Source organism: Artemia sp. Qi Xiang Cuo, chromosome 3 (genome assembly GCF_049724085.1).
Source record: "Artemia sp. Qi Xiang Cuo chromosome 3, ASM4972408v1, whole genome shotgun sequence".
Taxonomy (NCBI): Eukaryota; Metazoa; Arthropoda; class Branchiopoda; order Anostraca; family Artemiidae; genus Artemia; species Artemia sp. Qi Xiang Cuo.
The window spans coordinates 7,730,087-7,757,873 of NC_142796.1; the positions used below are offsets into that span (position 1 = coordinate 7,730,087).

At 34.8% G+C, this 27,787-nt stretch overlaps 1 protein-coding gene across 1 annotated transcript in view; it reads left to right on the forward strand.

The window, feature by feature from the left end:
• LOC148953711 (unconventional myosin-XV-like) overlaps positions 1-27,787 on the forward strand; it is a 548,203-nt gene that overhangs the window by 419,827 nt on the left and 100,589 nt on the right. The window contains exons 41-42 of the mRNA XM_089108456.1: positions 9,266-9,410; positions 12,255-12,375. Of these exons, the coding sequence (XP_088964582.1) occupies positions 9,266-9,410; positions 12,255-12,375 (266 nt within the window). The remainder of the gene's footprint in view (positions 1-9,265; positions 9,411-12,254; positions 12,376-27,787) is intronic.

Sequence of the window (27,787 nt, forward strand, 5' to 3'; positions counted from 1 at the left end):
GCCCCATCCTTCTAAGACATTTTATACTTCGTTCTCCATCATTTCTAAAAACACCTGTAGGAACTTATAGTTAGAAACCTGGGAAATGTACGAATTCCCTAGGATTTTTATTCCCTAAAAAATCGTTTTTAATTCCGTAGGAATTTAAATGCTCCTAGATAGTTCCCGTGGGAATTTAAAACTCAAAAAATGACGCTCATTTCTTTGGCGCCTTTTGCTTAATAAACGTAATAGGCTATATACATAATAATAAAGTACGTAGCTAAAATATCTATTTATCAGTCAAATTACGCTCTTTTAAAATTCAATTTTCAAAATATGCCCTTTCTTTTTAAAACATAGTTTTTAGTATAATTTCAATATTTGTTATTTCTAAAAACATAATTTGGAACCGTTAGTTAAAAATCTGGCAAATGAAAGATTTCTTTAGGATTCTAAGAAATTCCTTAGGAATCTGAATATTACTAAATATTTTCTTAAGAATTTAACTAGTGTCAGTTTTCGAAATGTGCTCTTCTTTTTAAAACGTTGTTTTTATTATAGTTTCAACCTTTGCAATTTCTAAAAATACCTGTGGGAACCTGCAGCTAGAAATCTGGGAAATGTATGAACTTGTTGTGGCTCTAAGAAATTCCCTAAGAATTTAAATATTTACTGAATGTTGCCCTACGAGTGTGAAGTTTCAAAAAAGACCTTCATTTCCTTTGCGGTTGTGGCTTAATAAACTCAATATATACTTAATAATAAAGTACGTATTTAAAATATTCATGTCAGTCTTCGAAATATGCTCTTTCTTTTTGAACCATAGTTTTTCTTATAGTTCCAATCTTTGTCATTTCTAAAACACCTGTAGGAACCTGTAGTTAGAAATCTGGCGAACATGAATTCCTTAGGCGGCATGAAAGTTTTATATTACATGAATTTTAGCGGTTTTTGGCCTCTTAGTCGTTATGCTGCCATTAGGTATGATTGGAGTCACGCCCTGCTGATAGTGCGAAACACATTTGGTTTCCTTATGCATAAAAGTTTAGTTTTTTGTGAAAATTTCTCTTCAAATTTGTATAATTTTTTGGATATTATTAGGATTTCAGAAATGGTATGCTGTGAATTATCTACATTATCTATATTTTATCTCACACGAACAAAAAGTTTTTTTCCTTCATGACACAGGAAAAGAAAAAATCTTGAATGTGACTCAGTTTAAGTTCTTTTTAAAATGAAAAAATGTAAAGAGAACCAAAATAAATTTGAAACTCCACCACTCCTATTGCTTTGCAAAAATCTTATAAACTATAAACGTTTTGATTCAAAAAATATTCCTAGCCATTATTTTTCATTCCATCGTTATTATTGGCACCGGGGCCTTTGCTCTAACTAAATAACTATTTAATCGTCTTTTTTTAAACTGCTTTATTAATTTTTTAAAAATTTGAAAAACTAATCTGCAAATCTTTTGGCAATTAAATTAGGGCAAATAAAAAATCAGTCGTCCTCGGTTGGCGTGGGAGGAGGCCATAAGAAAATGATTCAAGGGAAATATGAAGCTCGTGAGGGAGAGTAAAGGGTGAAGTTTGGAGTAGATAAGGGTGGCGGGGGGACGAACAACATACGTAGCTGTGTTGGCCTCGGGTGGCCTTGTAGTATTTAAATCTGGACTCATCCTGTTTCAAGTGTTTACGGGAGTGTTGAAAACAAAAGGTGCTTGACAAAACTAAGTGGAAAGGAATAAATCTATATGTTCTTGATGAAGTCAAGGGTTGTTTTACCTCTATTAGATTGTTGATTTAAGCTGAAATAATTAAATAAAAGAAAGCCAGAAACACAATTCGGATTGAAGGTGATTTACTTGAAGAAGAAAGCGATTTTTTTGCTCAGTTTTTTACTCAACTATTTTCAATCTAATATAGTCTACTTATTTAACTCGTGGAAGGTGGCGTCGATTTTTGAATTAAATATTATTGTTCATCTTAGATTTATACCCTTACCATATATTTTATTTTATTTAAAATGTTTTGTTTTACTGCTCAGAAGAAAGAAGAGAAAAGTGTTATGTAGGCCTTGTATAGCTCGAGGAGTTTATACCCACTATCAGGGCCGTATCCAAGATTTTATTTGGGGGGGGGGGGGGTAGCAAAAAACTTCACAAAATACAGCAAAATGTGTTTACATGTATTTTTGTTACTTCTATGTGAGTCGGACAAAAAATATCAGGGAGATGATCTCAAACCGGGCGAGATCTCAAACTGTAGTATGCAGGCCACTATGCCTGCACAATTTTTCCATGGACTTTAATACACATTTGGTGGTTTCATATATTTTAGGTTCGGTAGCATTCTTTTAGGCCTACATGGCCTCATATGATTTAAACACGATAATACCAAAAGAGTATTACCATTTTATTTCCTATTTAACAATGCTTCCAAAGATAATGCTTGATACTATGACGTTAACGTAGTAGGCCCCTCCCCTTAGTGGGGAACGAACAGAAATTATTCCGTATATGAAAGGGGCTGTACCCTCCTCAACGTCTCGCTCTTTACGCTAAAGTTTGACTCTTTCTCACAACTATATTATTTTAAACAATAAAACACTTTAGCATAAAGAGCTAGACGTTGAGAAGGGGACAGCCCCTTTCATATACAGAATAATTTCTGTTAATTGTCACACATTAATAGTTCATACAAGTAAGAAAAATCAAAAATAACACTTAGTATAATGTCAATGCCTATAATATAATGTCCTAGCCTATATGTAAAATATTGCTGATTTTGTGTTTTTTTTTAATTAGCGCTATTTTGCATAACTTTCGGTGAGATATAACTACAAAAAGTAGTGCAAACCAACAAAATCGGCATAGTTTCGTATGCTGACCAATGGTCCACGTAGCATAAGTTCTGATATCCTGAGTCTCTGCCTTCGGCCGGGCGTTCAATGCATGGTTGGGGGGGGGGGTAATCCAACCCTTCCCGTGTTTTCTCCGGGTGCCTATTTGGAGCGGACTCTACTCTGAGCCCACTGAGTACAACCGCTGACACCAATAATCAGTGACACCAGGACCCAAACCCCTCTCCTTACGAACACAGGATTTCAAGTCTAGCGTGCCAATCACTCGGCTAGCACTCTGCTGGGGGTGGATCGCAATTGTCTAAGTAGTAACCATTATTTTTTGAAACGGTGTTGAATGGGGAGTTGAACGGTACTACTCTTTTGATATTAATTAATTTTTGTTATTGTAAAGTATTTAGAACATCAATTCGAGAAGCTTTTCTGGGTGTCTCATTTCTTAGTTATTTGGCCATTTATGTGTCAACGAGAGGGGTCTAGGGGGTGGGGGGCTCTTGGGACTAAAGCTAGTCGTGGGAAAGGGTTCGTTCCCAGGCATGGTCGAACAACCAATAGCTGGAACTTCCGTTCCAGGAAAAGTTATGCTCTTGGTTCACTTCTAAAGGCAGTCTATCTTTCGCCTTCGTCGTAGCTAGTTGTTCTTGTGCTACCTTATTTTCTCTATGTGTATTCTCACGTTATTCAATAAAGACCATGTACCAACATTTATCGTCTATCTTTGGAATTTACGTAAACCATTACATCTGCCAATATAAAAGGCATACAAATAAAGAACTAAATAGAGGTTTACATTATAGTCACTTACGTTTTGTACTTTTTTTTATTTATTTCTTGTTATAGCATGTTTTCTTATAGTAGTTAGTTCAAAAGAGGTAATGATCAGGACTGTTAACTTGCGTTTTAACGCAAATAAATTACCTAAGTTTTTAGTACATTTTAATTAACCGTTTAGAAATTAATTAAAAATAATCTAATTAAACCGATGAAGTGAAAAAGATTGGTTCAAAATCAGTACGCATTGGGTTTCCTCACTGTCTTTCTAGGATTTGGTCTTTATGGTTGATAGAAATCTTGTACGATCTGAGGTTAATCCGAACCAACATTTTCTTTAACAGAGTTCTTTTTTTCTTTTTTTGCTCCCTGCAGTTAATCTTATTCTGTGAAGTAATTCAAATTTTTTCTACACATCAAAACTCACAATGATGGAGAGTCCTATTAAAACCATCAATATCCTGAAGGGTTCAGGATAGAAGGGGATGGCTCTCCCATCGGTATTTTTTCGCCCCTCCTATTTTGTAATTAGTGCAACTTTTGAACTTCGGCGGGGGGTATACGTGCCCCTAAAATCATCCCCTGGATCCGTCCCTGTTAAAATTCCCTTTAAAATATCGGTTTATTTTAGCGATTATTATAATTATAACAAACATGTTAAAAATCCGTAAAAAAAAAACTAAAAATACATAGCATTAAGCAGCTTAAAATGTTTTAGTTTTCCTTTTAGCGTGTAGTTGTCTTTGAGAAGCAAAAGATTGTTAACGTTTGAATTTTTACGGATAAAATAGTTTTAGTTAATAAAACTTAATCGTTTTAGTTTAGTTAAATAGTTTTGTTTATTTACCATCACGCTTCAACGTGACAACATTGACGAAAATTTGAAACTTCTTAAATTTGAAACAACAAAAATACAAATTTTATGAAAGTGCAGTTTTCAGGTATGATTAGACCTAACGTATCCAAGGGACATTCTTGGTATTTTAAGTTTAACGAATTTAAGTATTTAAGTTTATTTAAGTTTAACGTATAGTTTTGGTAGTTCAGTAAAGCCTGAAAACGTTAGATGATACCATTAATTGTGAAGGCGACGATATGTGACAGTGTTAGATGTAACTTTTAGAAAATGTTAGATTCGACCTTTAGTTGTGATAGCGATGATCATTGACAGTGATAGTGTTAGATACAACCTTTAGAAAATGTTAGATACTACCTTTAGGTGTGATAGCGACGACCTGTAACAGTGTTAGATACGACCTCTATAAGAAGCTAAATACGACCTTTAGGTGTGACATTGACCATCTGTGACAATGACAGTTCTAATATACATTCTAAAGCCATGAAAACTTACACAAAAAAAGTTATAGAACTGTCAGTATCAGCATCTTCTAATTAAGATTGGTTTATTCCTGACCTAAACAATTCCGAAACGCGTCTAATAGGGAGTTGTTTGTTGTTGTTTGTTTTTTGTTTTTTTTCAGTTGTATCCGGGCTTATAGTAGAGGCGGTTTTAGGGGGGAGGGCAGCGAGGGGCACTTGCCCTGGGTCAGAAATTTCAGGAGTGCAAAATTTCAAATAAATAATCTAACGGGTTATAATCATTTTGCAATTTTTGAAATTCTATTTTAAAAAAAGTAGTGTGCATTTAATAAATGAAAATAATTAATTAATTTTTAATTAATTAGCACAAATAAAAAAAAAGAAATAATAGTAAATAAAGCGATAAAATTACAATAATTGATGATAATTAAATACCTTAAATAGCAAATTAAAAAACAAATTATTAATTCATTAATAAATTAAAAACAGCTTTGTAAATAAATGGAAATTTTGTAAAAAATTTGGTGTGAAGATTTTTAAATACTGCAGTCGAATGAACGTAATCTTTTCGGAATTCGTAAGACTTATGACTTATGAGTCTTCGAGGGGTGTTAAAATTTACATATTAATTATTTTCTGCATGACATGAGAAGTCCTTTACATTTAGATCGGCTCTTGGTTCAGAAGCTACTTTGGGGCAGTGTTAATCATCTTTTTGCTTTGAAGAACTCTTGTTTAACCTAATGCAACGTTTGTAGGCACACAACACCTCTATAATTAAATTCTTCAGAATATTTGATAAGTCTCAGACGATGGACGCCGCTAAAGGGGTCACGGGCAGGGGTGCCGTTGGGGGGGGGGACAGTCGCCCACCCAATAATTTGGAGAAAAAAATATTATATAGCCCACGCCCCTTGACTATCCGGATACGGACCCCTCTTTCTTAGAGACAGGGGATCCGCCCCTGTCTCTAAGGTGCCAGAACAACAATTAATTTTTCATGGCAATAATGAGCACGAAGGCAGAGATTGAGATTGATTAAGTGATTGCATTTATCATCTGTCAAAATTTTCAAGGATGTTATTAGCATTTTTTGGATAACTAATTTGTTTGTTTCTCCCAAGCTACTTCGCATGGAATGAGCTGTGGTAGAAACGTCGGGTGGGGGTCATTCGATTATAGATTGAAAGTTCTATGCCCTTCTTAAGGGTCAAAAATGACTAGAGGTCAACCAACCCCCTTCCCACGTCCCTTTTAACTACTGTTCCCCTAAAGACATCCAATAACATTATTGAAATAGCCGTTTTTGTTCAAAATTAAATAAAAAAAAAACAAGTTTTTTAAACTGAAAGTAAAGAGCGACATTAAAATTTAAAACGAACAGAAATTATTCCGTATATGAAAGGGGCTGTCCCTTCCTCAACGTTTCGCTCTTTACGCTAAAGTTTTTTATTGTTTTAATAAATAAAGTTTTGAGACAGAGTCAAACTTTAGCGTAAAGACCGAGGCGTTGAGGAGGGGACAGCCCCTTTCATATACGGAATAATTTCTGTTCGTTTTAAGTTTCAATGTCGCCCCTTACTTTCAGTTTAAAAATTTGTTGTTTTTTTTATTTAATTTCTGATCGTTTTTTAGTTAATGAAGCTTTTATTTTGGCTCACCGTCATTAAATAAGTAAACAAAATTTGCATAAAAATTTTACTTTTCTTTTGCTAAATGGATGTCTCTAAATTTGGTTATGACGTAATTTACAAATTAACTTACGTAACTAACATCGATATTCGTATATTTTTGTTCTGGCAAAAAATACAAAGTTGCAGATTTTTGCAGATATGAGCATTAAACCTATCAAAAAGGGTTTTCTGATACGCTGAATCTGAAGGTGTGATTTTGTTTAAACTTCTTTCAGTTTTAGGAGATTTTTCCCCCCTCTTTAAAAAATCGTGTAAATTTTCTCAGGCTCGTAGCCTTTGATGAGTAATACTAAATTTAATAAAATTTATATATTTAGAATCAGCATTATAAACCCATTCTTTTGATACATTTATTGACATCAAAATTCCGTTTTTAAAAGTTTCGATTACTATTGAGCCGTATCGCTTGTTTTTTTATTGTTTTTTTCATTACGTATATGTTATTACGTATATAAGGGGGTTCTCCCCTAAGTCAATACCACGCTCTTTACGTTAAAAGTAAAAAAAAATTTAATTCACAAGCCCCTGAATCACAAAGGCCGTTTAATTAGAATAGAATGCTCTTTTGAAAGCACTAAAAAAAACTGTAGCGTAAAGAGCGAGGTATTGACTTGGGGGAGAACCCCCTCATATACTTTATAATTTCTGTTCGTTTTAAGTTCTAATTTTGCTTCTTATTTTCAGTTGAAAAAAACTTTTTTTTTTAATTTAATTTCTGATCGTTTTTTAAATAATGCTTGGAAATCCGGCGCCCCCTTCATAGAAATGTCCCTTACCCCAAAGAAACATCCTCCACGGAAAGACTCTCCCGAGTAACCCCCTCCTCCAGCCCCACCCTCCAGAAAAAAAACCTTCCTGAAAATGTCTGTATACTTCCCAATAACCAATAAATAATGCTGGCAAGTCCGGCGCCCCCTTCCTGGCAATTTCCCTTCCCCCATTAGAACTTCCGTCTTGGGCAGATCCTCCAACCTAACCCCCCCGACCCCCCCCCCACTACCAGAAAAAAAACCCTCCTGAAAACTTATGTATACTTCCCAATAACCAATGCTATATGTTAACATTGGGTAAAGTTCATAACTTTTAGCCCTCCCCCCGGGGACTTCGGGGGATTAAGTCATCCTAAAAGACATAGTTATTATATTTTCGACCATGCTGAATAAAACGGCTATCTCAAAATTTTGATTGGGTGGCTTTCGGAAAAAAATGAGTGTGGGAGGGGGCCTAGTTGTCCTCCATTTTCTTGGTCACTTGAAAAGGGCACTAGAACGTTTAATTTCCGGTCCAATGAGTCCTCCCACAATATTCTAGGACCACTTGGTCGATACGATCACCCCTGGAAAAAAAACCAAATAAACACGCATCCGTGATCTTTCTTCTGGCAAAAAATGCAAAATTTCACATTTTTGTAGATAGGAGCTTGAAACCTCTACAGTAGGGTTCTCTGATACGCTGAATACGATGGTGTGAATTTCATTAAGGTTTTATAACTTTTAGGGGGTCTTTCCTCCTTTTTTTGAAAACCAGCCAAATTTTCTCAGGCGTGTAACTTTTGATGGGTAGTGCTAAACTTGATGAAAGTTATATATTGAAATCAGCATTGAAATCTGATTCTTTTGATGTATCTATTGGTATCAAAAACCCGTTTTCTAGAGTTTCGGTTACCATTGAGCCGGGTCGCTCCTTACTTACAGTTCGTTACCACGAACTGTTTGATAGCTAGAAGGTCCAGTAACTATGCCTCTGGGGATGACATGGCTCTTCAGATCCCTTGGGGCAAGGGCTGTAAGTTATGTAAGTTGCCCATTGTTTAAATATAAGATTTATTATTGAAAAAAAGGCGCATGTTTGATTCGGAGTCCCCAAACAGGTTAAGGGTATTATGTTGAGACTTTAACGACCCTATGCCTTCTAAGGACGAGAACGTCATTTTCTCTTTATTAGGACGTTAAACCTAGGACGTTCTTGTTTGTGGTAGTTTTTGGTAGTTTTAAGCTTGACTTGATTATTTATTGTAATTTATGTTCGTTTTTAATTTCATTTATTTACTGATAGTCATTTTTGCTCGTTTTATGCTTGAATTACAGTTTGACCTTAATTTTGCTCGTCTTAGGTCTAAATTGGCTTTTTATTTTTCCTAGTAGCCTTGTTCCAAAAAAGAACGAACTATTCGAAAAACGTAGGAAAAGCCTTGATTTTTTTAGGGTGGAAGGGTCGGGCTGACTCTGAATTTGAAGTCCCCCGTCTCTTGTGCACCTACCTTTGGTTATTCAAACCTCTTCCTAAAATTGCTTGTGCATTGTCTCTGGGAGGGGGGATCTAGGCCTAGAATCTCTGATAAAATTCCCAAGATTTATACTTTCTTTTATTATTTTATTGTATTTATTGTTTATTATATTTTCCTCTCTTTTTAATTAATTTATTAATTCCTTTTAAATTAATTAATTGTTTTTCTTTTTTATTATTTGTTTATTTTCAAGTAGTTTGCCTTTTTGTGAAGCCCTGTCCCCACTCCTTAAAATTTTGGGCCACAAAACGAATAATGGCACATGTACCTGTCCCTTTTATTGTGATTGGGTGCATAAAACATAAAAGAACCCTTTTAAAGATGATTTAACATAATTCCTTTTTTTCAGATTCGAAGATGTCATTGAAACGTCAGTGCCACGAGCAAGTTGTTTGCAAATCCGACTTAAATCCGGTGTAAAACTTTCACTTTATTCTCATCGTGCAACCTTAATTCGGGATTTGATTGAACGTTTTGCTGTAGAAGCTGACACGGTAAGAGTATTCAACATATTTTTGTGACAAATTTATGTCTTCTGGCAACACTGTTGAACTGGTATATGGGACGATAACTAAAACAAATATTGATAGAAAAAAATTATGGAAGCTAATTTTTGTGACATATTCATGTCTTCTGGCAACACTGTTGAACTGATATATGGGACGATAACTAAAACAAATATTGAAGAAAAGAATTTCATGGAAGCTGGAAAAATTTGGCATTCAAATTGCCAAATAAAATTTGTTTTTCATTATTCTCCCTCCCAGAATTTGATTTTATTATTTCACTCCTCCCTTCCTCCCATAAAAAATTCTGGGTGCGTGCCTGGAGGAAGGGACTTAAGAAGGACCACCTTTCCTCCTGACAAAACACTTTTATTTAATAAAGTATAAGACTTAATGAAAATATAAAAAAAAAATTACTGATATTTTATCCGACACTTATACTTATAAGCCTATAGATTCAGACCCCACCCCACCGATAAGTTCACTCGTGAAGTAAAGAAAGAAACTAAGAATTTTGCAAACTGAAAGACTCATTACTCCACAAATGCTTAAAATATTTAAATGGGCGGATCTAGAACAAAATCTTGGGGGGGACTGTGACAAGAGCGCCAATGAGCAAAATCTTTGGGGCAGGGGGGGGGGCAATGTGACAAAGATGCAAATAATTGACCAAATTGACAAATTTATTCTAAAAAAGAGTGAAAAAAGAAAAAAAAACGGCGAAAGAGGGCGTCTGAAAAAAAGTTTGGGACCATACATTAAAACTTCCGTTCACCTTGTTAAAAAATTAAAAGACCTTGAAATAAGAAAAGATGTAATTTTCGTTAGTTTCGAAGCTATTTCTATCAATACATCTTGTGATATTAAAAAATATGAACTTGCTCTTCAAAGGAAACTAGAAGATAATATTGACCAAATGGACCAAAACACCAGATATCGAAACTATTATGCGTCTCGTCCGTCTTTACAATAGTTCTTCCTTATATTTCCGATACAATAACCAATTTTTCACCCAAATTATAAGTCGACCAATGGGTACGGGCCTTTCATCTTTTTTTGGATAACTTTTATATGAAATTCACTGAAACCTCTGCTTTGAACAATTTTTCTCTGGGACCACGTTCCTGAGGCCAGTTTGTGGATTATGTTATTTCTGTGTGGGATCGTGGAGAGGCGTCACTTAACTCCTTCTTGACTCATCTTAACACTTTCTATTCTAACCTTCAGTTCACCTTAGAACTAGAAGATAACCACACACTACCTTTTCTAGGCGTCTCAGTTAGAAAGCCTACACATCTATAGAAAGCCTATCGAAAGCCTACACATAACGATAGGTATTTGCAATTTCCTTTCATACACTGTCCTTGCGTAAAAAGAGGAGTAGTTATACCTTTGGTTGATCGTGTAATAAGAATATGCTCAGAACCTCACACAATCTCAGAATAGAATAATCTTTAGGACATTTTATTTTGCAATGGGCATCCCATAAAATTACTCGAATCCATCATAGAAAAAAGACAAAAAAATCAGAAAAGAATGCATCAACTCCACAACCCCCAACAGGTATCATCCTCTTGGTGGGTGATTAGAAACTTTTCACTATTCTGCCCTATATTCCAATACTGAGTGACAAACTGACAAGAATCCTAAAAAAAAAACATAACCTTAATATCACTTCTATAAATTCAAATACAATACAGAGCTTTTTCAACAGCGGCAAAGATAAAACCAGCTGTTCCCTGTTCCCTGTTCTTGTGGGTGTTTCTATTTTGGGAGAACCCAACCGCAATTTGGGCAAAGGTTATCGGAACACAGATCCTCAATCGACAAAGCCATGGGGCCACGCCAAAGACCTGAGACTTTTGGTTTCGACTTGGCTCAACACGTCTATGGCAAGTCACATCATTTCATTTTGTTTGATAATATCTCCATTATTGCCCCTGTTAAAGATCTCACGTAAGTTTTCATGGAGGCAGCTGAAATAAAAAAAGCAAATTCACCTAAAGGTCGCCCTCAATAGAGACACTGGAGAAACTTTTCTAAGCCCCATTTATAATAAACTTATTAACTCTAATCTTTTCTATATCCATTCACAAAATTATATTTCGCAACGTAAAAGAGCCTCTGATATTAACCTACCTGCTAAGTGATTAGCCTTTAAGAATGCTTTAGCCTTTAAGAATGCTTTACACAAAATGGAATTGTGAATTAATATCATTCAGTATTGTATTTTTAATTCAGTTACCCTTTCTTTGTTGCTTTGAAAGGGTCCTGTTTTAGTTTCAGTGTTTGTTTTGAGGTATGGTTTTATATTGTCCTTTGGACTTTTGTCTTTATTTTTTTCTTTTTTTTTGTTCTGCACTGAAGACGGTTGAGTGGAAACGTCTGAAATATTTGCATAATTTCTTCTTCTGTTTTATATATATATATATATATATATATATATATATATATATATATATATATATATATATATATATATATATATATATATATATATATATATATATATATATATATATATATATATATATATATATATATATGAGAGTGATATATATATATATATATATATATATATATATATATATATATATATAGTGAGTGATGTATATATATGTATATATATATATATATATATATATATATATATATATATATATATATATATATATATATATATATATATATATATATATATATATATATATATATATATATATATATATATATATATATATATTTATGTATATCATTCTATTCCTAGCTCTTGCTTCACTATCTGACAGGCCTATTCGAATTCAATCTTCAATCTCAACTTTTATCTTGCAGAACTCACAAACCTTGGTTAGAGCATTATCTGACTACAATACAAAAGAGTCAGGAGTTCTTTCCTTTAGAAAAGGTGATCTGATTCGCGTTGCAAACCCTGCTGACAGTTATCTTGAAAAAGGTAGGAGTTTAAATTTCTCATTTTCAAATATCGTTTATTAAATGACCAGGCATAGACTCTTTTTCCACTTCTGAAGTTATATAATAACTGGAATTATATGAAATTATATGAAATTATAATAACTGAAATAACTGAATTATAATAACTGAAGTTATAACCTTTTGTAGAAGTTCTCGTTTAATTACTCATTAGCATAAACTTTGATGTTTTTTATATTATTTATCATTTTAATTATCAGTGGCGTCTATTGGCGGCAGGGAGGGAGCGTTCGTACCCCAAGATCCCTTTGCTAGATTTGAAAAATACCTTTTTTGGGGTAATCTTATTGAAAAATGCTGTTTTTTGTGTTTCCATTGAAAAAAAACCGACAAGTTTGCCCCCCCCCCCTAACCATTCGTCAATTGACACCACAGATTATTATTATCTGTGTTTATTCTCATGTTTGTCATGTTTATCCAAACAATGTACCTGTTACCAGCATGCTATCTTTTCACCTGCACTATCATAACACCATGATACCTAACACCAGAAGGTTCAAGACTCCTAAGCGTCTTTCAGCGAAACGCTAAAAGACAAGACAGTTGTAACGTTGTTTTCCGGGATTTTATGAGCGTGTTTGTGCATATAAGGAGCTTTTCACAGAAAAGATGGTGCATTCTTTGCAAACTATTTTTAATTTTTAAATAGGAGTGTTCGTCAAAGACATTTTGCTTAGCCAAACCATAAATCTAACTTGTTAAGCAATCAACAATTAAAATTGAAAAGTAATTTAAATTTCAAAACGCACATTATAGCTAACGATTGTCGTTAGTATAGAATATGTTGTTAGTATAAATATACAAAAAGGTTTGCAAAATAAAATGAAATGAAAATAAAGTTCTTTAAAAAAAAACCTGTCATTTTTTTCACCAAACAAAGCTTTGTCCCCTGGTACTTAGGCTTAAAACAGCGAATTGTAGTGACATGGTCTCTTTCGTTACTAGGCAAATGGCACAAAAACCAGAATTTTCTATTAAAATAAGCCTCTTTCAAGCATTTTGTGTTTTGATTTTCTATTCGCTTTGAAAACAGTGAAATTCAAGGATTGCGTTATATTTTGAAATGGATATCTTACTAAAGGAATAGTAATTGTATATATGTATATATATTTGTTTATCTGAATTTTTTTATTGAAACGGCACAATATTTTTTTCTGATTATTGACTTACTACCATTTTCTGGTGTAAAAAAGATCGAGATGGGTCACAATTTTCGGAAAATTCCATTAGGGCCTTTAAATATATATATATATATATATATATATATATATATATATATATATATATATATATATATAGACCCCGGTGCCACGCCGGCGGATCGACCGAATGCCGCCGACGAGCGGCCCGGTCGAACGCTGCCAAAGTGTCGTAACGCCGCCGGCGCACCGCCGGCAGAGGCGGCGGCGTTCGGTCGACTTTAAATTATTTTTACGGCAATTCTTTATTGCGTCAACCGCAAAGTTGGAGCTTTTGCGTCTCATGTGGTTTAGTATTTTGAATTTCCTTATTAGAAATCAAGCAGGGCTTGCATTGTTCCCAAGTTTTCTGGTGTTTCCCTGAAAATTTATGCGTCACTCTGAAAAATAATTTGGGTTCTCGATTCGCCGTAATTCACGCAATTACGGCGCCACCCCTAGTGATTTATCACCAGTGACTTTCCCTGCCAAATATTACTTTGTATACCATAATTCTTCACTGCTCTCTGGTTCATTAATTTTCGTCTCTTTTGTTTTTATGCATAAAAACCAAACAGAGGCAATATTCTATTGCATATATTGCAATATACATAATTCTTCATATGTTGACAAAAAAATATCGTCTTTATGAAATGAATTTAAATCATTTTGAATACAGTTTCACAATCGCCATTTCTTATATTTTTGGTAGTCAAGAATTTTATATTAAAGTTGAATAGAATTATAGAACGCATTGACTACTATACAGCTTCAGGCTTTTCTTGGATTTTGAAATTGACAGCCGACATACTGTTTCTACAGCTGAATTGTAAGTTTTCAGATTTTTTTTTTCTGTTTTTAGATAAGATTTTCTCAATGTTTAATACGCAATTATTGAACACCTGATAGAAAATAAAATTTTCTTTCTGGAAAATTTTTAGACCCCCCCCCAAACAAAAACAGCCTGAGGTTGAGACACAATTTAGCTATAGACTAAGCTATGTACAAGGTTGGGGACTTAAAGATTGAACCGGAAGTTACCCCAAAAATATGATTCTTAAATAAATTGTAAATTGTTGCCCCTAGGGGAGGGGTATAGGGGGCTATCATTTTTATATGATAATTCGTCATTTTTTCTTATTGAAAGCGGGGATGCCAAAAAGATAGTTATTTTTTTCATTTAAAGTGGAAAACAGAAGAAAATGATATCAAATTCCCTGGGAAACCATTGAAATATTGATAGACCCAGGGCCCCCCATTAGGACTCGTTCATTGTCTTGGGTATTTTGCGATTTCTCATAGGCTACTGGCCTAATTTGGCTTTTGTGTGTGCTCCCTTTTATTTCAATTCTTTAGATCTTATGGAATGCCATGGCGTATCTATCACTCAGTTTTCCAATAATTTGAGGTATATCTCAATAATTTCGACATTTTTGTTGTTGTCTTTGTACCCCTTTACTCATACCTTCAATTTTTTTTTCAAGGAACATTAAGCTGTTTAACGTTATTTTGCGTGTTTGTTTGAACCATATATTGACCTTTTTAATTATTAATTAAATTATTTTTCTAATGAAAGCTGATACGGTATCCTATCAAGGTGGTATCCAGAGGAGGGGTGTAGGGAGGTATTATATTTAAATGATAATAGCTCGAAATGTTATTTATTGAAAGCAGGAATCCCAAAAAGTTAATTTTTTTTTTATTTGAAGCAGAGATGGCATCCTGTCAAGGTGGTATCCAGAGGGGGGGGGTATTGAGCTATCATATTTAAATGAAAGATCTCAATTTTTTTTAAAGCAGAGGTGCCAATAAGTTAATTATTTTTTTTTATTTAAAGCAGAGACGCTATCCTATCAAGATGGTATCCAGAAGGGGGGCATAGGGAGTTATTACATTTAAGTGATAGTACCTTGATTTTATTTATTGAAAGCAGGGATGCCAAAAAGTTCAAAAGTTGACAAAATTAACAAGATTTTCGTGAGTTATACTTGATACAGCACTTGCATGGTTTTATGGTCCAAAGGGAAAGGGACATACGCGTCCAATCCAGTTTTTTTTCCCTATTGATGAAAAGGGTTTACTTTGAAAACATTAATTCATATGTAACAGGTAGATTCACACTAAAACGAATTGGTGTGACGAAAGCGATATCGACAATCGACATCCCCACCTAACGTTGCGCTCGAGTAACAATGGTGCCCTTGGTCCAATGCCCAAGTTACATTAAAAGGCCAGGTCATAATAAAAGCTTTCAATTTGGGAGGTTCAAGGAGGAGTCTTTGACAGTCTTATGACCTCAGGGTACTAGATGCTGCAACTTTCTTACGTATCTACAGTGGTTTAGAAAATTCGATCACCCCACAAATGATTACCAAAATTATGCACAAATGTAACATTTGGAATATTAAAACACTTTTTTCAAAGCTTTGAAGAAAAGCAAAAAGTCTAAATACCCCTAACTACGCTTGAAAGCTATTTTAAAAAGAAACTCTTTGGAGATTTCCATGGAAATGACCATAGCAGAAGCTTTGAGCCTGGGTGGGGATCAAAGTGAAGTCTTTAAGTATTTTGACCACAGGTGACTTATTGTTGCGACTTTCTTAAATTTGGTAATTCTTGTGAGCATTTGGAAATCAAAGCTTAAACTCAATAACTGATACTAAGTGTCCTAACATGATAGTACCTTGATTTTTTATTGAAAGCAGGGATGCCACAAAGTTGAAAAGTTGACAAAATTAACAAGATTTTCGTGAGTTATACTTGATACAGCACTTGCATAGTTTTATCGTCCAAAGGGAAAGGGACATATGTGTCCAATCTATTTTTCTTATTGATGAAACGGGTTTGCTTTGAAAATCATTCATTCATAAGTACCAGGCTAGATTCACACTAAAACGAATTGGTGTGACGAAAGCGATATCGACAATCGACATCCCCACCTAACGTTGCGCTAGAGTAACAATGGCGCCCTTGGTCCAATGCCCAAGTTACATTAAAAGGCCAGGTCAACGTTCTTACGTATCTACAGTGGTTTATGAAAATTCGATCACCCCACAAATGACTACCAAAAGTATGCACAAATGTAACATTTGGAATATTATAACACTTTTTTCAAAGCTTTGAAGAAAAGCAAAAAGTCTAAATACCCCTAACTACGCTTGAAAGCTATTTTAAAAAGAAACTCTTTGGAGATTTCCATGGAAATGACCATAGCAGAAGCTTTGAGCCTGGGTGGGGATCAAAGTGAAGTCTTTGAGTATTTTGAACACAGGTGCCTTATTGTTGCGACTTCCTTAAATTTCTGTAATTCTATGTGAGCATTTGGAAATATAAAGCTTAAACTCAATAACTGATACTAAGTGTCCTAACATGATAGTACCTTGATTTTTTTTTTATTGAAAGCAGGGATGCCACAAAGTTGAAAAGTTGACAAAATTAACAAGATTTTCGTGAGTTATACTTGATACAGCACTTGCATGGTTTTATCGTCCAAAGGGAAAGGGACATATGTGTCCAATCTATTTTTTTCTTATTGATGAAACGGGTTTGCTTTGATTGAAAAGCATTCATTCATAAGTACCAGGCAGATTCACACTAAAACGAATTGGTGTGACGAAAGCGATATCGACAATCGACATCCCCACCTAACGTTGCGCTAGAGTAACAATGGCGCCCTTGGTCCAATGCCCAAGTTACATTAAAAGGCCAGGTCAACGTTCTTATGTATCTACAGTGGTTTAGAAAATTCGATCACCCCACAAATGATTACCAAAAATATGCACAAATGTAACATTTGGAATATTATAACACTTTTTCCAAAGCTTTGAAGAAAAGCAAAAAGTCTAAATACCCCTAACTACGCTTGAAAGCTATTTTAAAAAGAAACTCTTTGGAGATTTCCATGGAAATGACCATAGCAGAAGCTTTGAGCCTGGGTGGGGATCAAAGTGAAGTCTTTGAGTATTTTGAACACAGGTGCCTTATTGTTGCGACTTCCTTAAATTTCGTAATTCTTGTGAGCATTTGGAAATGAAAGCTTAAACTCAATAACTGATACTAAGTGTCCTAACATTTTGCATGGATTAAAAGCGACGAACTAGGATGAACATTTCAACATCTTCCTGGAGCTACTTCAGTCTGCATATTATTTCATTTAATTACACTTATAACGGATGAGCTTTTCAGTTTTTACCTAAGAAAATAGCTGGCACCTCATTTTTCTTCATAGCGAATAAACTATTAAGTGTTTTTTGTGTCATTGTAATTTAAGTGTTCTCATCTGAAGTGTTCATCATGTATTTTTCAATTTGATAAATTTACTCCTTTTAGATACAGTTTATAATTTGACTTATATTAGGTATTTATCAGTTTATAATTTGGAATGAATCCCCAAAATAAAAAATGGATGATAACCAAAAGAGCAGCCAAAAGCGATAAAAAAGCAGCAGTTCATCCTTAGCCTACATGACATATATTCTATAAAGAAGCCAAAAAAACTTTAAAATGCATTTTCTTTAAATTGTATTTAAAAACCAGTTTTTAATGCAAGAAGGCTTCTTAGGAATCCAAAAGAGCAAAAAAAAAGAACAATCATTATCAAAGTCGCCCATTTCAACTTTTTTAAAGGTGAGAAATCAGATATAGGCAAAGGGCATAATGAAAAAAATCAAGCTTCTAAGTTCAAAGTTATATTCAAAGTTTTTACCCAGATAACTGACGAATTTTGTAATACGGTATTTGAAGTTTTATATGCAGTATTGCTCGCTGAAAAACATTTGAAAATTGACAAAATTAACAAGATTTTCGTGAGTTATACTGATACAGCACTTGCATGGTTTTATCGTCCAAAGGGAAAGGGACATATGCGTCCAATCGGTTTTTTTCTATTGATGAAACGGGTTTCTCCCATTGATGAAGCCTGGTACATTCATAGTACCAGGCAGATTCACACAAAAACGAATTGGTGTGACGAAAGCGATATCGACATCCCCACCTAACGTTGCGCTCGAGTAACAATGGCGTCCGGTCAGTGCCCAAGTTACATTAAAGCAGTCATATAAAAGCTTTCAATTTGGGAGGTTCAAGGAGGAGTCTTTGACAGGCTTATGACCTCAGGGTACTAGATATTGCAACGTTCTTACGTATCTACAGTGGTTTAGAAAATTCGATCACCTCACAAATGATTACCAAAAATATGCACAAATGTAACATTTGGAATATTATAACACTTTTTCCAAAGCTTTGAAGAAAAGCAAAAAAGTCTAAATACCCCTAACTAGGCTTGAAAGCTATTTTAAAAAGAACCTCTTTGGAGATTTCCATGGAAATGACCATAGCAGAAGCTTTGGGCCTGGGTGGGGATCAAAGAGGTGTCTAAGTATTTTGAGCACAGGTGAATTATTGTTTCGACTTTCTTAAATTTGGTAATTCTTGTGAGCATTTGGAAATCAAAGCTTAAACTCAATAACTGATACTAGGTGTCCTAACATTTTGCTTGGATTAAAAGTGACGAACTAGGATGAAAATTTTAACATCTTCCTGGTGCTACTTCAGTCTGCATATTATTTCATTTAGTTACATTTAAAACGGATTAGCTTTTCATTTTTTACCTAAAAAAATAGCTGGCACTTCATTTTTCTTCATACCGAATTAACCATTAAGTGTTTTTTGTTTCATTGTAATTGAAGTGTTCTCATGTGAAGTGTTCATCATGTATTTTTCAATTTGATAATTTTACTCCTTTTAGATACAGTTTATAATTTGACTGATATTAGGTATTTATCAATTTATAATTTGGAATGAATCCCCAAAAGAAAAAATGAATAATATTCAAAAGAGCAGCCAAAAGCGATAAAAAAGCAGCAGTTTAGCCTTAGCCTACATGACATATATTCTATGAAGAAGCCAAAAAAAACTTCAAAATATTTTTTTTTTTAATTGTAATTAAAAACCAGTTTTTAATACAAGAAGGCTTCTTAGGAATCCAAAAGAGAAAAAAAATACAATCAATATCAATGTCGCCCATTTCAACTGTTGTAAATGTGACAAAACAGATATAGGCAAAGGGCATTATGAAAAAATTAAGCTTCTAAGTTCAAAGTTATATTCAAAGTTTTTACCCAGATAACTGACGAATTTGTGATACGGTGTTTGAAGTTTTATGTGCAGTAATGCTCGATGAAAAAAAGTACTAATTTTGATACTTATTTATGTTAAGAATACATAGCTAATAGAAACTTCAACTACTCGTATTATGCAAGGGTTCTGAAACTGATGAAACTGATTTGAGAAAGACTGATGAAAATATTAATGTTTGCGGTCAACATTGATCGCGCCGACGGCGCGCCACCGACATCTTACCGGCGGCGCGTCGCCGGCGTCTTACCGGCGGTGCGGCGTGCTTTTTTTTGTCCCACCGCCGCCGGTCTTCCCTCATCGGCGCCGCGCCGGGGTCTATATATATATATATATATATATATATATATATATATATATATATATATATATATATATATATATATATATATATATATATATATATATATATATATATATATATATATATATATATATATATATATATATATATATATATATATATATATATATATATATATCCAGAAGGCGGGCATAGGGAGTTATTATATTTAAGTGATAGTACCTTGATTTTTTATTGAAAGCAGGGATGCCAAAAAGTTGAAAAATTGACAAAATTAACAAGATTTTCGTGAGTTATACTTGATACAGCACTTGCATGGTTTTATCGTCCAAAGGGAAAGGGACATATGCGTCATATCCGGGTTTTTTTTTTCCTATTGATGAAACGGGTTTACTTTCCTATTGATGAAGCCTGGTACATTCATATGTACCAGGCATATTCACACAAAAACGAATTGGTGTGACGAAAGCGATATCGACATCCCAACCTAACGTTGCGCTCGAGTGACAATGGCGCCCTTGGTCCAGTGCCCAAGTTAAATTAAAAGGCCAGGTCATAATAAAAGCTTTCAATTTGGGAGGTTCAAAGAGGAGTCTTTGACAGTCTTGTGACCTCAGGGTACTAGATGTTGCAACGTTCTTACGTATCTACAGTGGTTTAAAAAAGTCGATCACCCCACAAATGATTGCCAAAAATATGCACAAATGTAACATTTGGAATATTATAACACTTTTTTCAAAGCTTTGAAGAAAAGCAAAAAAGTCTAAATACCCCTAACTACGCTTGAAAGCTATTTTAAAAAGAAACTCTTTGGAGATTTCCATAGAAATGACCATAGCAGAAGCTTTGAGCCTGGGTGGGGATCAAAGAGGAGTCTAAGTATTTTGACCACAGGTGACTTATTGTTGCGACTTTCCCAAATTTGGTAATTCTTGTGAGCATTTTGAAATCAAAGCTTAAACTCAATAACTGATACTAGGTGTCCTAACATTTTGCTTGGATTAAAAGTGACGAACTAGGATGAACATTTTAACATCTTCCTGGAGCTACTTCAGTCTGCATGTTATTTCATTTAGTTACATTTAAAACGAATTAGCTTTAAAACGGATTAAAGCGGATTACTAATTTTGATACTTATTTATGTTAAGAATACATAGCTAATAGAAACTCCAACTACTCGTATTATGCAAGGGTTCTGAAACGCCACAGCCATTTCGTTTCAACCAGATTTCTACTTCTCTGTTGTAATTAGGCTTGAATCTGTTGTAAATTGAAGCTGTGATTTGAGAAAGACTGATGAAAACATTAATGTTTGCGGTCAACATTGATCGCGCCGCCGACATCTTACCGATGGCGTGCCTCCGGTGTCCTACCGGCGGCGCGGCGCGGCATGGTGTGCTGTTTTTTTGCTCCGCCGCCACCGGTCTTCCCTCATCGGTGCGGCACCGGGGTCTATATATATATATATATATATATATATATATATATATATATATATATATATATATATATATATATATATATATATATATATATATATATATATATATAAAGGGCCTCAATAAATGTATTTTCTAACATACTAAGGAAATATCTCATACTGAAAAGTTAGTCTGAACTACAAAGACATCACAGCTTAAAATCTGGCGTAATAATGCTGATATTGAATAATTTAAGTCTGCTTTTAGCGGGAAAATGCTATGTCTGTCCAGCCCTTAATTTGCAATAGTTTTTGGAGGTGGGGATTGGTGATTTACCACTGACACCAACTATAGACAATTTGGAAAAGTAGATTTCGATATTACTTGTTTAATAATGTTGTGAACTTGAAATAGTATTTATTTCTTGAATTTTAGCATACTCAAGTCAAAATAATTTTATTCAATCACAACCAACTGTTTACCTACCAGTAGCTGGTATGTTGCCCTAATAATTTTTGGAAGGGATTCAAGTTGGGAGATTTTTTAGTTACAACATTTTTTTAGTAACTTTTTTAGAACATTTTTTAGTTACTTTAATTGCTTAGGATGGTACACTGGACTTGTAATCCTATGTTCTTGGGGACGCATGTTCGCATCCCGGGGGAGGGGGGGGGGCTAGTGATGTGACTCCGCAAGCTTAGCCACAGGGGGTGCTTATGCTATAGTTTGAGGCCTGAGCATCGATCTAGTTGGATCCGCTCCAACAAAAAATAAAAAACATTTTTTGTTAGATTTAAGTGTTGGATTATTAGACATATGTGTACATTTTTGCCTTTTAGCTTCAAAATACATTTTTCTGAACAGAGAATTAGCACACAGTTTTCTGAATTAACGTATACTCGAACTAAACGTTATTAGCTTGATCTTAAAATAGTGTAGAAATGAGATTTTCATAGCTGTCCAATAACTCCCTTCCAGCAGTGAATTGATTTTAAGAAATGTGGCATACATCTAACAGAAACAAAAAACTGAGAATAGATCTGTCGTATCTTAAAACCCTCGGAATTTAGTGAATTCACAACTCAGCACCTACTTCCTAAACTTTGGAATTATCATGGACCCAGTTGTGACCCGTTGGATGAGTTTTTGGCTTTTAAATTAATAAAAATTATTATTATTATTAAATTATATGTATTAATGATCAAGATAGCAAGGACTATGGGTCAACTGTAGCTCTAACCGTGTGAGTTCAGTAGGTTTCATTCAGTAGGCTACTAACTACCTGGTGAACATTTCGACAGAGGATAGAAAGGACAATGTTCATTGATTCAAATACCTCGCTATTTTAAGATGAAGAAAAAGAAGAAAATGCTACATTTGGCACTTAGGGATACACTGACGGGTTAGTTAAAGACGAAAAAGCAAATGTTGAGGCCGTTACGCCTCAATTAACTGTAAATAGAAGACTTCCCGATAATTTTTTTAATATGTCAGCCAAAATCATATCAATACTTAAGACAACGTTAGCATAAAGAATCGTCCTATCTCGTCCGTTATAAGTTTTTTAATTTGTGCGGCCTAATTATTTATTATTGACTGGACATTGTTGCCACAACTTGTAGAGCTTGGATAAGACATCCAAATAAATGACAGAAAAATAAAAGCCGACTTCCCGATAACCTTTTTAATATGTCAGCTGAAATCATGTCAATACTTATGAGAACTTTGAACTTAAAGAATCGTCCTATCTCGTCCGTTATAAGTTTTTTAATTTGTGCGGCCTAATTATTTATTATTGACTGGACATTGTTGCCACAACTTGTAGAGCTTGGATAAGACATCCAAATAAATGACAGAAAAATAAAAGCCGACTTCCCGATAACCTTTTTAATATGTCAGCTGAAATCATGTCAATACTTATGAGAACTTTGAACTTAAAGAATCGTCCTATCTCGTCCGTTATAAGTTTTTTTAGTTTGTGCGGCCTAATTATTTATTATTGACCGGACATTGTTTTCACAACTTGTAGAGCTTGGATAAGACAACCAAATAAATGACAGAAAAATAAAAGCCGACTTCCCAATAACTTTTTTAATATGTCAGCCGAAATCATATCAATACTTAAGACAACGTCAACTTAAAGAACCGTCCTATCTCTACCGTTATAAGATTTTTTAGTTTGTGCGGCCTAATAATTTATTATTGACTGGACATTGTTGCCACAACTTGTAGAGCTTGGATAAGAAATCCAAATAAATAACAGAAAAACAAAAGCCAACACTTACTTTCACGGGAATCTTAGAAAAGCCATATAACTTCTCTCAATTTGCGCGGGAGATAGAGATATTTAGATAGAACGAAACTTCACATCTTTAGAAAGTGTGAATTTTGTTTTTTCGATTAGGCGGAGCGAAAAAAAATTTTCGAAAAAAAATTCGAAAAAAAAAATACGAAATCTCGAAAAAAAAATTTCGAGAAAATTTTCTTTTAAAGATTAGAAAAGAGCAGTCTAAAAATATTCTTGTATACCCGCTTTGAGAAATTAAAAATCAGCCTAAACGAAGTATCATTTATGTGATTTGACAGCTTTGAGAGCTCCCTGTGGTGCTACCCGTCTTGATTGAAAGCCTTGCCAACGCAGCATTGTTTATGCTGTATCTACATTGAATGGGCACTGCTTTGCTTAAGGAATAGTAAGAGCTTATATGTGTTTTATTTTATTTTAAACTAGCCTCTAACAAGCTTTTTGGACTGTTGACATATTTAGGATCCCCTGTCAAATTTTACAAAGTTGATTTCGGAGTGGTACTGGGAAAGCTCCCTGGCTAGTCCTTGATCTTTGAGATGATGAGCTGACGTTGAGACTCGCAGAATGATTTTTAAGATATCGAATGGTCAAATAGTAAAATTGCCATCGCCACTGATTCTGAATCAGCCCTGGAAATCATTGGTCAATTACCCTTTTATATACCAGGAACTATACTGATCAATTTCGATAAGTTCTCATTAGACTCCAACCGTAGGACTTTCTTCCGGCAAATTCTTGGACGTTAGGTTGTTAATGACAACAAAGCCGCCGATGCCCTGACAAAAAGGATCATCAGGTCTGCCAATGGCAGCTAACAACCTTATAGACTTTAACTATCTAGCAACTTTAACAGACTGTATGAGAGCACCTATAGGAGACAAGCAATTCTAGCCCCTTTTTCACTGGAGACAAGGGCAATCGTTCCACCACTGAGTTAAGACTTCTATATTTTGAAACAGGGGTGATTCTCCAGCATTTTATTGGGGGCAACTGCCCCCTTGCCACCCCCAAATGACGCCCCTGTTTTGAAAGCAACTTTTGATACCTTCATTAAAAAATGAAAAAAAAATCCTTCCCCCTATATTTATTTGAACCTGTTGTTTGCAGCCAGCAAAAAGGTATAGGCCTACGTTACTCAGAAGAAAAAATATTTCATAATTTTGAGGGAGAGAAAAGGGTAGTTAAAAGGTAAGTATGACGGCACTTGACCATCAAGGTCCCAACCGGCGGTGCTGATCTCTGTTTCGCGGCCCTTAAGCCAGGAAGTGAAATGGGGGGCTGGGGCCCAGCCAACCTGTGCTTTTGTACACCTTTCCTGCTTACCTTACCCACATTTCCCCAGGTACCCATTTAGAGCCTTAGAAAAGTGTACCCAGCTTCAAACAGTTCGTTATGAATTTAATTAGTGCAAAATCTTGAAGAAAAAGTTTGCATATAACCACATATTTCGTTGATAAAAATGTAGATTTCTTTTGCTTAAGATTCAGACAAAAGTGCTTATTCGTCTTATAAATAGAAATTTTTTTTGTAACCTAAAATTATACTATCACGAATATATTATCACAGGCACCGCAATAGCGCTGCCTAAGTAAAGAACGATGGTGGCACAATGTATTGTTTTTTTTTTTTTTCTTGGTCTTAGACCAGGGCACTTCATATCGAAGGAGTTGTCGTACAATGGGGGCTAGAGGCCAGCTATCCTGTGCTTACCCATTTAGAGCTGGAGAAAAGGGTATCTAGCTTCAAACATTTGTTATGAATTTTAATTAGTGCAAAATCTTGAAGAAAAGTTTGCATATACCCACGTATTTCATTGATAAAAAATGTGGATTTCTTTTGCTTAAGCTTCAGACAGAAGTGCTTGTTCATCTCATAAATAGAAATTATTTTTGTAACCTAAAATCATACTATCACGAATTTATTATAATCAATAAAAGAAAATGAATTTCCTTTTTGTATTTATCGCTCTAATTTCTTATTTGACCAAGCAAAAGGACTTAAAAGCATATCTAGAGAATGCATGCTTATTCAATAGTAATGATGCTAAGATGACGTTTTCTTTAATTTGTCAAGCATATTTTTTATATAACATGTATATGCAAATCATTTTACGTGACACAAATTACCAACTTTTTTTGTTGTCATGATATTCACGGCAGCGACCATTTACTTAAAATACAAGATCCATAGTAAGCTAAATTGAAAATCGAAGCATTGCTTACATTTTTTCAGTGTTAAGTGTTGATTGGCACTAATTATCTGCGTTTTGTGCTTTTGGACTCCATTCAGAGCCGAATCAGAAGCAGGTCGTTCCCAAATGGAGTTCCATGGGAGGGAAGAAGATTAAACCCCTCAACCCACCCGCTGTTTATGCTAAGTTTGAATCTTTGTCCCCAATGTTTTTAATCAACTGCTGGAGCATTATTGTACTTATAAATGCTTTCATTATAAAACTATGAAACCTTAGCGTAAAGAGCGAGGGCTGTGGAGGGGGCACCCCGCCTTGTATACGGAATAATTTCTGTCCGTTATAAGTTTAAATGTTGCTATTTACTTTCGTTTGATACAACTTCTTTTTATTTAATGGCACGAAAAAACGAAGAATCAAGTTAAAATAATCCTTTCGCTAAAAAGTTTGAAGATACTTTGTAGCAGCGTAATAGATAAAATCATGCTTGCCATCTAGAGAAATTTTGTTCGGTTTCCTAGATGGCTGCTATAAGAAATTATGTGAATATGGATTGCTATGCCAATTAAATTTTTTGTATTTTGTCTTGTGTCTTTAACAACATAATTCTTGTTTTACGCCTAAAAACGGAAGATTTGGTTGGTAAAAAACCACCCGTGAAGATGAATAATTGTGGCCATTTGAATACCCAAGTCCATATTGGGGCATTTGAATTTCACAACGAAAGCTTCTTGATAAATTTAGTAAGATGAAAAAATACCATATTATTTGTGTTACTGCGGAAGGGCTTTATTGCTCTGCTAAGGGTATCTGCGTCCATGATGCTCTATGTGAAATAGTTTTAACGACTATTTTGAGACAGGGCTCAACTTAGGATTTTTAGGGGGATTGGAAAATGTTCGCATCAAACGTACTTTTAAATTTCTATGACTGAAATGGTTCGAGACGACAATGGTTACAGAAGCCATAACAGAAACTGGGAATTTCGGGAAATATCTATTCCGAAAAGGGAGGAGTGAATCCCCGTTAGGCCAAAAATGCGAAATGGCCACTATGAAACAAGAATACATGTGATAGAAGAATGTCAAGCTAGGATTAGACACAGGCTTGAGATATTTCATAATGTTATTGTTAAGCTGGAGAAAATAGTAAGGGAAGGAGAAGTCCGACAGCTGGCAAGATATATGGTAAGGATGGGGAGGCCGAGCACATCATTGGTCCCCTCAACCATAAATGGAGCATAGTTTTTAGGGTGTAGAGGCAATAGCAGGGGCGGATCCAGGGGGCGAGGGGACCCCCCCCCCCACATAGTGTAGTCTAAAGTAGTGTAATTTACTTAATTAGCTCAAGTTTGCGTTAATTAAACTTGCTCCTAACGCGTTTATCGGATCAACCTATTTTGCCCTCCCCCTCTAAAAAACAATCCTGGATCCACCCCTGGGCAATGGGCCTTGAAGGCCTGAGCCTCAACCCACTGATAGTGGGCCTACCCCTCCTAATAAAAATAATAATAATAATATTTTAAATTTTGACGCCCTACCAATGAATATTACTTCCCCCATAAAAGTGGGCTCTATTTGAACCTATGATCCTAAGCATAGTTCTTCTAATTTAGTAATAAATAGCACCGCCTATTGCAGTATACAATATAGATGAGCGGTACATTGACCAGCACACGTTTTTATCGAGATATTTGCCTGTGTAGAACCAGAGGACGTGGGTTCGAATCCTGGTGTACCCAATTATTTGGTTTGGGACGGGGGTCCGTGGCGTGACTGTGTAAGCTCATCCAGAGTCGAACCAACTTTAAATGGGTACCTGGAGAAATCTGGGGAGGGTA